The 13786-nt window shown below is 38.1% G+C and overlaps 1 protein-coding gene across 1 annotated transcript; it reads left to right on the top strand.

The window, feature by feature from the left end:
- Window positions 1-3232: 3232 nt before the first annotated feature.
- Window positions 3233-4193, top strand: LOC127854498 (nematocyst expressed protein 3-like). Its single transcript, XM_052389563.1, has 2 exons — window positions 3233-3724; window positions 3918-4193. Exons 1-2 carry the CDS (start codon window positions 3233-3235, stop codon window positions 4191-4193), a joined length of 768 nt encoding a protein of 255 aa, XP_052245523.1.
- Window positions 4194-13786: the final 9593 nt, after the last annotated feature.

The following is a 13786-nucleotide window of genomic DNA, read 5'->3' as shown; positions in this document are numbered from 1 at the left end:
CTCTTTGAAATTATCCTGTGATGGCATTTCTGTTGAGATATAATGATACACTTTATAACATATAGTGCTCGTTGCTGGTTTAATCAATGGGCTATATTAATTTCTTTAATCCGCCAATTTTCGTCTGATTTTGTCGCCCAAAGGTTGTAACATAGTAACATATATAAAAGCATGTAATGTGATAATTATTAAATTTCGTAAGTTGTTAAATTAAGTATAAATACAGTTGTCGGACAATTTGAAACAGCATTAATTTATATCTGATATGCATATGCATATGCTAAATATAGCTGTTTATTTTAAATATGTTTTCAATGTTTTTATAATAAATTTTAAAGTTAATTAATATTGTATATGTTTATAAAGGTATGTGATTGGCCACTGTTGACTTCATTGTGTATTCTATATATTAGTTCTCATGCGCTAGTAAATAGTAGCCTAGTATTCGCAAATAGTAAGCCTATTAAGACTAATGTATTTTCAAATATTAAAAGTTTTGCGTTTATGTCGAAGGATTACACCCCTGTGCGGCCCATAGCCTGCGTTTTTGTCTGCGGAAATGCCAGGAGTGCCAGGGAGTGCCAGGGAGTGCCAGAGTTCACCACGGTCTACTATACAACCGCACCGACCTGTGCTCAGTAAACTGTATAAGTACGTGCTGATAGCCACGTGCATTCCGACACATTGTCAAGTTTTATTTCAGAACAAGGACCGCCACGTGCCCCGCCAATGCCCCATTTGCCGCCTGGAAGGCATACACACGGTCTATACCAGGATCGGCGATCATGTCAGGCGGCACCACAAGCTGTCGGCCGACCAGGCAAGGACCGTGATGTCCGAGCAGAGAGCTGCCACTGGGAAAAGCCGCACTCGGCCGCGTAACTACTACGCGTGCGGTGTCTGCCAGTGAGCGGTTCTGGACAGGGCGCAACACCTGTCCCAGATCCATGGGATCAAATACAGGCTCTGGCTGGAGTTCATGCTCCGCAAGAGCGTGTTCACCCTGGTAAGTGTTACATTGTGTTGTTGTGTATTTTGTATTCAATATGCCGCCACCTCAGGACGACCCAGGACGACAAGAGCTCTTCAGGAGACGACGAGCAGACCACGGACCTACTGACACTCACCAGGGCCTATTGTCAGAGCCTCGGCCCTTGTGCCCGGGTGATGCACGGCCGCAAAAGCTGTAAGTAACGAAGATACAAAATATTATAAAAATATAAATATATTATTTATTTTTAATAATTAAAAGTTAAATTTTACGCAATTTAAAGCTGTAGCATAGAGTATCAGTCAATAATATTTGTTTCAGTTTCGATCGCGGAAGCTTCGCTAACTCACTCGGCCACGCGCCCACGGGGTAAGTACAACCACAAAATCACATAGATTCGACTATCTTATTGTTTTATTTCACTGGAATTTAAGGTCTTCGGTGGTAGTTTTTGCCCTGGGTTTTGCGGTTCTGTTAAAAGGGTGCTGAGCGGCACCATTTAAAATCAATCATTTTTTATCGCGTCAAGATATCGGAAAAGAAGCACCGGATTCGGACACAGCGAGAGAACATCATATAGATTTCACAATCTTATTGTTGTATTTCGATGTCATTTAGGGTCTCCGCTGGTAGTTTTTTTAAATGTGTTTTGATGTACTGTCAAAAGGGTGCTTAATGCAAAACATTTAGCGATTATTACTATTTGTTCTTCAAATTTTTTTATATATATTAACTGTTAATGTTTTATTAAAAATTTTATATATATATGTTTTTTGTGTGTCTTTTTTAAATAAAACATAAACGGTTTATAGTTTTATTTAAAAGTTTTTTTTAACATTTTTGTATTTTAAGCGTAAATAAAAAAAGTTATAATCACTATATGTTTTGCATTAAGCACATTTTAAAATACTCGTTTATTTAGTTTAGTTTAAATGAATAAACTATGTACTCTTTTCCGACGGCTACTTATTCAGCTGAATGTTTTTCAGGCCGATCGCAATATCACGGGCTGCCTGTCAGCCACCACGTAGAGGCGCGAAATCGGGAGGTCGACCTGCGGGTGGAGGGAAGCTCCTAAATCCTGACGCACCCCTTGCCTTTGCCTAACTTTTGCGAAAGCGAGTGGGTCCGTCGAACGATTGAGGAGTTTTGGCCGTCCCACCCGCGAGTATGAAGGTCATACGAGTAGTATAAGTTGCCATCATCGCCCTGAAAAACGCTACCAGAGCGGGGGAGTTCGTCAACCTGAAGGTATTTAATATAACTTAGCCGTGTCTTGATTCGAAAAAAACTCAATTATGTTTAGGCTATCGTAGACTATTCAATTTCTCGACAAAGGTATCGACACATTTGGGTTTTGTATTGCAGATGAGGCACGTGGACAAGGCTGTCCAGTTTGATGAGGACCAGATGTCCATCAAATTGGACCAGCATAAGACAGCAACATCAGGCAAATACGCCTACCTACATATGAGCGGGGACACGTACAACCTGCAGGTGACGTATGCCTCTGTGGTCCGAGGCAATGGAGACGACACCGGGGACCAGCCTGTCCATTAACAAATGGCTTCAGAACGCGTGAAAAAAAAAGTTCCACACTTGTGTGCACCATTGGCCTGCCTGTTTTTGTTAATGCGCGTACATATATAAACTAGGGTGTTTAAATGATTAATGTTTGCTTAACTGAATGCAGTTATTCTTCGGATCCGGAATGTGCAACCGATATCCGGACTTCCACATGAGCCTGACCATGAATAGGAAGCGGATGACCGAAGTGGCCAGGGGAGCCGACGCAGACAATGGGGGAGATATGGCCGACTTCATGAAACACAAGAAGTCGACGGCTGACAGGCACTATGCTGTCCACCACCAGCTGTAAGTTACTGTGATATTAGCTGACATTTGTGTTAAAAATAACTTTAGATTCGTCAATGTTTAGCTATTGATGTTTATTATTGTTAAGGTTTACACTTATAAAATGGCGTTTTTCATTTGTTCATTTTCAGTACCGCTTCTCAACTGACCTACCAGTGAATCAACACCATACAGAAGGCCCCTGCCAACAAGATGGCCGCGTTGGCCACGCCGAAGAACCCGGACGCCTATGTCCTCCTGCCATCGGACGCCCCCGCGAAGAAGGCCCCAGCCAACAAGATGGCCGCGTCGGCCACGGCCAAGATCCCGGACGTTTACGTCCTCCTGCCGTTTGCCGCCCCCGCGAAGAAGGCCCAAGCCAATTAAATGGCCGCGCCGAACCCGGACGCCTACGTCCCCCTGCCGTCGGCCGCCCCCTCGAAGAAGGTTCCAGCCAACAAGATGGCCGCGCCAAACCCGAACGCCTACGTTCCCCTGTCGTCGGCCGTTCCCGCGAAGAAGGCCCCAGTCAACAAGATTGCCGCGCCGAACCCGGACGACTACGCCCCCCTGTCGTCGGCCGCCGCCGCGAAGAAGGCCCCAGCCAACAAGATGGCCGCGCCGAACCCTGACGCCTACGTCCCCCTGCCGTCGGCCGCTCCCGCGAAGACGGCTTCGGCCAAAAAGATGGCCGCATCGGCAACGGTCAAAAACCCGGACGCCTACGTCCCCCTGCCGTCGGCTGCCCCCGCGAATAAGGCCCTAGCCAACAAGATGGCCGCGCCAAACCCGGACGCCTACATCCCTCTGCCGTCGGCCGCCCCTGATCTCCACCACAGCGTCGCTCTGCCGTCTGCCAACGCCCCGAAGCAACCACAGGCTGAGGAAACGATGATAAGCTTTACAGAAAATCAAACACGATTAACGATTAACATGCTCAGAAGATTACGACACTATATGAAAATGTACGATAATCTGCTGATTTAATTATTTATATAATCATTTCGCATTGCAGATTTCTTCACAAATATCGAATACATTTTCTAACACGTGTTGTATTTTTTATCAACAGTACCATGAAACAGATGCATGGGATCATACCGACCACAGCGACCATGCCCAGTACGTCCCTCTGCCGTCGGCCGCCCCGGAGCTCGCTATCTTCCCTCTGCCGTCGGCCGCCCCGGACCTTGACATCTTCCATCTGCCGTTCGCCGCCCCGGAGATAGCCATCGTCCCTCTGCCGTCGGCCGACTCGGAGCTACAGCACACTTCCCCGACAGCCCTGGAGGCTGGCTTGTCAAAATACCTGGAAAGCTTTACAATGCTTAAACACAATTTACGATGATGAGTAAGGTACATAAATGTACGATAAGCCAATTAATTCTTTACTTATATAATCTATTCGATTTTCAGCTTTCTAAAAATATACGAAAATACATATTGACACGTATTATGTCTATTTTCTATAGGAGAAAATCGAGGATGCCCATTGAGAACTAGATGATGCCGCATACCGTCTGCGGCATGAAGACGACGAGTCCTTCTCAGAATCCTCCTCATGTGACGTTCCGATTCGTTTCGCAAGAAAGAGGCCGCGAAAGGTGTCATCCAGTGACGAGGACGACACCTTCACAACCAAGACCACGTCGTGCCTCAGCACGGATGCCGCAAGTAAGTCTCGGAGGACGAGACTCGCGAGATCTACTTAGTTTTTGCGGATGAGATAGCGGAGTCAGACGACACGGGTAAAACAGTGTCAATCTTAGCTGTACACTTTAGATGGCGCAGCTCTCTGAAAACCAACTCTGTGAGAAACTCCGCAATATTGTGAAAAATCGCAAGTTGCGGAAGTCTTAAGGAGTTGGTTATCCGGGAATTCACGTTACCAGTGTCGGCTGACAGTACCGGTTTCTGTACCCAGGAAACTGTTGTATATATGTTGTTGTTATTTTCTCGTTGTATTCATGTTTTTCTGTGTGAAGTACTCATTTTACCCAGGAACGTGACTTTATTATGTTGTAAATATTTTGTAAAATTAATATGTATACTTTGAGTACTGGTTCTACTAATCATACCCAGGAAACTTGATTATGTTCTCGCTGTATTCAAGTACTGCCAGGAACGTGACTCTATTAAGTTGTAAATATGTTGTTAAATTATTATGTATACTTTGTAAGTACTGGTACTACTGGTTCTAATAACCCTTCCCATGAAAATTAATTGATTTATTGTTATATTTAATTAATATTCATTATAATAATTAGTACTGGTTCTACCCAGGGTTTTTTGTATGAAAATATTAAAATAAATACACATATGTGTATTAATATTACAGACACTCACGTGTTGTTATCAATATTGCCTTTAGTTAAACGAAAATACTTTTCAAACACAAAAGTTCGAACGATCTTACAACATTATTTAAGGGCTAAATGTATCCGATAGTTTATACCAAAAGCTTGATCCGCGACACTTAATGACTGATTGACTGAATAAGTGACTGAGTGAGTGACTTGTGATTGAGTGGCTGACTGACTGAGTGACTGATTGATTGGGTGACTGACTGTGAGTGAGTGAGTTAGTGAGGGAGTGATTGAGTGACTGAGTGAGTGAGTAAGTTAGTGAGAAAGTGAAGGAGTGAGTGATTGAGTGACTGACTGAGTGATTGAGTGACTGACTCAATGAGTGAGTGACTGACTGAATGATTGAGTGAGTAAATGTCTAACTTACTCACTCATTTAGTCAGACACTTTATCACTCACTCAGTCACTCAATCAATCAATCATTGCCTAACCTACTCACTCACTTAAACAGCCAGTCACTCAATCAGTCAACCACTAGATCACTCACTACTAACTAAGTCACTAACTCCGTCAATCAGTCCATCCGTCAGTCAGTCAGTCAGTGACAGTCACTCAGTCACTCAACCAAACACCCAATCACTCACTCACTCCCTCACTAACTTACTCACTCACTCATTCAGTCATTCACTCAATCAATCACTCAATTAATCACTCACTAACTTACTCCCTCATTTATACAGTCACTCAATCAATCACTCAATCAATCAGTCACTCACACAGTCAGTCACTCAATCAGTCAAACACTACATCACTCACTAAGTCACTCACTCAGTCAGTCACTAGCTATGTCAATCAGTCAGTCAGTCCGTCAGTCAGTCAGTCAGTCGCAGTCACTCAGTAACTCAGCCGAACAATAAATCACTCACTCACTCAGTCAATTACTCACTCACTCCCTCTCTCATTAACTTACTCACTCACTCATTCACTCAATCAATCAATCACTCACTCCCTCACTTAAATACTCACTCCTTCAGTCAGTCACTAAATCACTAACTCAGTCACTCATTCAATCCCTGACTCACACAGTCAGTCACTCAATCAGTCAAACACTACATCATTCACTAAGTCACTCACGTAGTCAGTCACTAGCTCTGTCAATCAGTCAGTAAGTCCGTCAGTCAGTCTCTCAGTCAGTCGCAGTAACTCAGTCACTCAGCCAAACACTCAATCACTCACATAGTCACTCAACAACTCACACACGGCTTCACTAACTTACTCAATCACTCATTCAGTCACTCACTCAATCAAAAATTCAGTCACTCAATCACTCACTAACTCGTATAAGAAATAACATGATACACAACTCGCGTGACCTTCTTTACATCGATAGGAAAGGATAAATGAATGAAATCTTCACGGAGTAAAGGGCATTTTCCCTGCAAAGTCCACTGACCTCGATACCATAATTCAATAAAACGTATGAACAAGCATTCTTACCGTGCTTGCCGTTGCATTATGCATCGAAACTAACTGTCCATCGCCGTTTTAAACCTTTGTTTACATACATTTCAACTAACCGACATTTTAAACACACGAGTGATTTCATTGGTCCAATGCGAAGATGTGTCTTTACAACTGAAGATTTAATCAATAAATTCTGTCTGATCGGTGTCAAGTAGGTTACACGAGTTGTGTATCTTGTTATTTCTTAAAATTTGACCCAGCGTTTGTAGAAATATAACAAGATATATACATTTCTAGAATTTATTTCTGCGTTGAATAGGACCAAAATCGTTAAAATCGCTGCACAATTGATGAAGTTATGGCTGTTCAAAGCGATGCATCCCGTTTTGGGGTGATTTTGAGTTGGATACCTTGTTATATATATATTTGATAGTGATTTTTTTTCCAGAAAAGTTGTTCGTTATAATATGAGTGTTTATCATTCAAAATAATGTTTTCACTAATTAATATCATAGCCACACGCTAACCACCTGTGTGATGCATCAGGCTGATTTTAACCCTAAACCACTTTTTTCTCCAAATAAAACAATTAAATGTATTTCTCTTCATGAGGTTTTGTCGCTGAACACAATTATGAAATCCGTTTTAAAAACAAAGCTGCCATTAAAAAGTAATTAGAGTACAAAGGTACCCCACCCCTTGGGGTTTGTGCCGCACCATGTAAATACATTTGGGAAAATATGACTTTGCATCTCCATTTTTTGAACGGATATTCAAAAAATACTATCGGATTCGTGCTCAGCGACATGACGGCATATAAATTTACACATTATATTGTTTTATTTCGAGACACATGGTTTTGGGTAAAAAATCAGCCTGATGGTATAGTCCAGGATGTTTTAAAAAAATTACTATTTCCTCTCTTATTAAATAAACTGCATTTCCTTTATGTTGTTAACATCGCTGAGATCAAATATGAAATCCGTTTAAAAAAACAAAGCTGCCATTAAACAGTTATTAGGTTCTAATGTACCCCACCCCATGACCTTTGTGCCGTACACATACATATGTAAAATACATATTTTTCTCCTTTGACATTTTCTCACTTGTTAGTTGTTTTGTTGTGCTTTACCACATTTCCAACCAAAATGTAAATTTAAAGTACACCAAGTTCCCACTTAAATATAACCATAACTACTACAACATACACATATTAACACCTTTGCAAGTGACTTTGCAAGTAACTTTGGCTCATATTTTTTTCTTTTAATTCTTTTCAGGCATCTTTTTTTCCATCAGTTTAAGCTCAAACTATCCAGAAAATACCGAGAAATAACATACCAGAACTATTCGGACCCCCTAACAGATGTTTAACACGCGTTGTTGTGCGTTTTCAACCTTATGTTTTCCACAGAAGGCTCAAACCCACCAGGGCATCTATACATCGTTAAAAACAGCTCTCTACGACTAAAAATCGACAACAAAAAAAGTTTAAAACTTCCGAACCATAGCCGGACCCTTGGGGTACAATCGAAGGTAAAATCCACTTAGGACACACTGTTTCAAGTACTCTAACACCCCGACAAAAACATTTACAGCTTAAACTGTGTATTATTCTTATAGAGTATACATATATCTATGAAATTATGCAATTTGGTGATCTAGTTCTTGACATTTAGTAAACGTTAACTTTGCCGAGAAAAATGGTTGTCTTTGCCGCAAATTTGCTACTTATGGGCAAATGTTTACATGTTTTGGATTATCTCCACTTATATTACTCCCTTGTTTCTTGTAATGGTCCTTGTTTTCAACTAATCGGCCCTTTAAATTGACCTCAATCCCCACACATTAGGGTGTTAATTTAAATTCTTTACTATAATTGGACATATGTTTCCTAAGTAACATGTTTCGTTTTGCAAGTAGATATATATATGAGCATACTTGTTTTAATTTTATGAATATTGTTTGAAATATTAAATAATGAAACTTCAGTCGCAACAGTAGTAGTGTATACTAGTTTTGTTTTATGTTTAGATTGTCGTAGAAACAAATAATTTTTACATGAAACACGTGTGCGTATAAACCGTTTAAAAAGCGAACCTAATAGAACAATCGGCTTCAAATAAAAAAGAATAGTTCTAATAGCGCCAAATAAATACATGGTCTTATGAACCGAAACGAACAAGAGTTTACAAGGTGTAAATTGGCTGTTATTTAAAATTAAAATATCATTTAATGTTAATTTGTCCAAACATATACATAGTATAATTAACCAAAAACGAACAAGAGTTTACAAGGTGTAAAATGGGTGTTATTTAGAATTTGAATATCATTTAATCTTAATTTGTCAAAACATAGTATAAACATTGCAAAATTGTGTTTGTCACTTTGATGTTTTTGTTGTATTATGGTAACTTATGTTACTATTATTGGTCAAGTTTGTGTTTTTTACTAGTCGGTTCCGCTTTTTGTATATACTGGCTCAAAATATATCATCTATAACTTCGTTTTGTATAGGTAATGATCAATTAAGAATTAGCATATTGCTTTTGATTAAGGAATATTGTCCAGTTCTTCTCTTCTTAACTTAATATGCGTAATATCAAAATAAAAAAAAGATAAAAAAGATGCCGACATACAAAGTTCCCCTAGATCACCTAAAATCTGTATTCGTTTTGGTGGTCAACATTAGATAAATATTAAATACTTTTATTTTTAATAAGGTTCTTAATGTTCTTCTCATTAATTTGCTTTTCCATTATATACTGTTTGATGAAATATTTAACTAAGCATTTCTACATTAAATATTTTTTTGTATACTAGCTATGTTAATTGATAAACTAAAGCTTTACATGTTTTTTCTCTTATTCACACAATGTTAAATTATTATTGCATGCCTATTTAATATATCATGTTCTTCATCACCTTTGTTGAATAAGCATTTATTTACAACGCCATTACATGTCTTATGTATGTTGTTTCGCAATGGACTTATATATTTGCCAAATAATTGACTTGTTGTTGTAATTGTTAAAATGTCTCACGAGTGTATGTTCGTGATTAATACACTGGGAGGTATACATACATCAATAGTTTAAGCCTGCTGTTGTTTTTATATATGTTGTTGTACTATCACAATACTTTGCGAATACTTAGTAAACTATATATCAAAAGCTGACTTTTTCATATCATGTTTCTATTTTTTTTATTTCTTTTCTTCTGTTAGTAGTAGTAGTGGTAGTAGTAGTAGTAGTAGTAGTAGTAGTAGTAGTAGTAGTAGTAGTAGTAGTAGTAGTAGTAGTAGTAGTTGTTGTTGTAGTAGTAGTAGTAGAAGTAGTAGTAGTAGTAGTAGTAGTAGTAGTAGCAGTAGTAGTAGTAGTAGTAGTAGTAGTAGTAGTAGTAGTAGTAGAAGAAGTAGTAGTAGTAGTAGTAGTAGTAGTAGCGGTAGTAGTAGTAGTAGCGGTAGTAGTAGTAGTACACGTAACTCATTTGGAAACTCCTTGATCCTTCTACCTTCTGTCTAAATATGAAGCTAGTTTGTTGATGCTTCCGAAAGGTTGACAAAATACACCATCATTTAGTCTCACACATCTTTATTATTCAAGAAATAAAAGTAATGCAGACATTGTTTGTCATTATGAATTGCATATGAACCAAATGTCTGACGTGCACGAATAATCCGTCCAACCACTTGATGTCCACATAGTAATGCAAGCATTGGTGTAATTGTCAGGTTTTCCGGCGTTCCAGTGCTGGTATTTCATGTCGATCTGAGCTCCATGCCGAGTTATCCATTTCCATGTATCCATAATCTTTTTTCCGCCAAGCCATGCCGTAAACGCTTTATAAATAGTTTTAAGGGATTGAAAGTCGGCCTCATTCATAACTATGGCCAGACCATTGTGATGCTCATTACAGTACGCCAATGCCTCATACCAAGGTAAAGCGTGGGGAACAAGGACATATTGATCTGTAAATATAAAAATCCTTATTGACTGCATACCAAATATAAATCAAGTATTGCATAAAGGATGTAATATCTTGAGCAGATACCGGTAGTTACAGATCTATAAAATCGGATATACCTTAAATATCAATGTCCTCCTAAGAGGTTGCGTACTAAAAATATATACGTGTTCTTTTTGTGCATAAAACGTTATCAATAACAATAAACGCTGATTACTGACGAAATATCAACATATTTATTATGCCACTGTGCGAAACAAACATTAGGGCCGATGATCCAATATTTTAAAGTATTAATTTGTGTATAAAAAGAAATTGAAACGTCTAGTTAGTAAAACAAACAATTAAAAAAGAAAAACAAATATAGTCATACCTGCGATGACAGATTGCGCACGTACATCAATAAATATAAACATGCTATGAACAAATATATATATGTGGTTATTCGTTTAAGTCTATATACATATTACTTACTTTGATCACAATTCGTTCCTGCCCAACCGACAGAGCACTGACACACATAGTGTCTTCTGTAGCTATTCGAACAGGTACCATGCACACAAGGATTTGTTACACAGTAGTCGATTTCTGTAAATATAAACATCCTTATTCATTGCATTCCAAATATAAATCAAGTATTGTCTATAATACCATAGCGCATGTTACATCTTGAACAATACATATAGTTACATATCCATACAATAGGACATACCTTCAATATAAATGTCCTCCGAATGGGTTGCATATCAAAAATATACACGTGTTCTTTCTTTAAGGTCAGTAACGGTATTAATACCAATAGCAAAACGATACAAAAGTGGCTTTGTGTATAAACAGAAATTGAAACATCTAGTCAGTAAAATGTAACATTAAAAAACGACACACAAATATAGTCATACCTGCGATAAGAGATTGCGCACATACGTCAATAAATATATACATGCTATGAAAAAATATATATATATGTGGTTATTCGTTTTAGTCTATATACGTATTACTTACGTTGATCACAATTCGTTCCTTGCCAACCGTCAGAGCACTGACACACATAGCTGGAAGCGCCATTCGAACAGGTACCATGCACACAAGGATTCACTGTGCAGTAGTCGATTTCTGTAAATATAAAAATCCTTATTCATTGCATGCCAAATATAAATCAAGTATTGTCTACAGTTGGATAGCCCAGGTAACATCTTGAGCAAAAACAGATAGTTACATATCCATACAATCGGACATAACTTCAAAATAAATGTCCTCCGAAGAGGTTGCATATAAAAAATATACACGTGTTATCAAGTCCAATAGCAAACCGATACAAAAGTGGCTTTGTGTATAAAAGGAAATTGAAACGTCTAGTTAGTAAAACAAACAATAAAAAAGAAAAACAAATATAGTCATACCTGCGATGAGAGATTACGCACGTACGTCAATACATATATACATGCTATGAAAATATATATATGTGTGGTTATTCGTTTAAGTCTCTATACGTATTACGTACTTTGATCACAATTCGTTCCTGCCCAACCGACAGAGCACTGACACACATAGTGTCTTCTGAAGCTATTCGAACAGGTACCATGCACACAAGGATTTGTTGCACAGTAGTCGTTTTCTGTAAATATAAACATCCTTATTCATTGCATTCCAAATATAAATCAAGTATTGTCTATAATACCATAGCGCATGTTACATCTTGAACAAAAATAGATAGCTACATATCCATACAATAGGACATACCTTCAATATAAATGTCCTCCGAATGGGTTGCATATCAAAAATATACACGTGTTCTTTCTTTTAGGTCAGTAACGATATTAATACCAATAGCAAAACGATACAAAAGTGGCTTTGTGTATAAAAAAGAAATTGAAACATCTAGTCAGTAAAATGAAACATTAAAAAACGACACACAAATATAGTCATACCTGCGATAAGAGATTGCGCACATACGTCAATAAATATATACATGCTATGAAAAAAAATATATATGTGGTTATTCGTTTTAGTCTATATACGTATTACTTACGTTGATCACAATTCGTTCCTTTCCAACCGTCAGTGCACTGACACACATAGCTGGAAGCGCCATTCGAACAGGTACCATGCACACAAGGATTCACTGTGCAGTAGTCGATTTCTGTAAATATAAAAGTCCTTATTCATTGCATGCCAAATATAAATCTAGTATTGTGTACAATTGCATAGCCCAGGTTACATCTTGAGCAAAAACAGATAGTTACATATCCATTCAATCGGACATAACTTCAATATAAATGTCCTCCGAAGAGGTTGCATATAAAAATATCTACGTGTTCTTTCTTTTAGGTCAGTAACGTTATCAATACCAATAGCAAAGCGATACAAAAGTGTCTTTGTGTATCAAAAGAAATTGAAACATCTAGTTAGTAAAAACAAACATTAACAAAGGAAAAACAAATATAGTCATACCTGCGAAAGAGAATGCGCACGTACGTCAATAAATATATATGCATGCTATGAAAATATATATGTGGTTATTCGTTTAAGTCTATATACGTATTACTTACTTTGATCACAATTCGTTCCTTGCCAACCGACAGAGCACTGACACACATAGCTGGAAGCGCCATTCGAACAGGTACCATGCACACAAGGATTCACTGTGCAGTAGTCGATTTCTGTAAATATAAAAATCCTTATTCATTGCATGCCAAATATAAATCAAGTATTGTCTAAAATTGCATAGCGCAAGAAATATCTTGAGCAGAATAAGATAGTAACATATCCATACAATCGGACATAACTGCAATATAAATGTCCTCCGAAGAGGTTGCATATAAAAACATATACATGTGTTCTTTCTTTAAGGTCAGTAACGTTATCAATACCAATAGCAAAACGATACAAAAGTGGCTTTGTGTATCAAAAGAAATTGAAACATCTAGTTAGTAAAAACAAACATTAACAAAGAAAAAAGCAAATATAGTCATACCTGCGAAAGAGATTGCGCACGTACGTCAATAAAAATATACATGCTATGAACATATATATATATATGTGGTTATTCGTTTTAGTCTATATACGTATTACTTACTTTGATCACAATTCATTCCTTGCCAACCGACAGAGCACTGACACACATAGCTGGAAGCGCCATTCGAACAGGTACCATGCACACAAGGATTCACTGTGCAGTAGTCGATTTCTGTAAATATAAAAATCC

This window comes from Dreissena polymorpha, chromosome 13 (genome assembly GCF_020536995.1).
Source record: "Dreissena polymorpha isolate Duluth1 chromosome 13, UMN_Dpol_1.0, whole genome shotgun sequence".
In the NCBI taxonomy this organism is placed as follows: domain Eukaryota; kingdom Metazoa; phylum Mollusca; class Bivalvia; order Myida; family Dreissenidae; genus Dreissena; species Dreissena polymorpha.
This window is presented reverse-complemented; position numbering and strand designations above follow the sequence as displayed.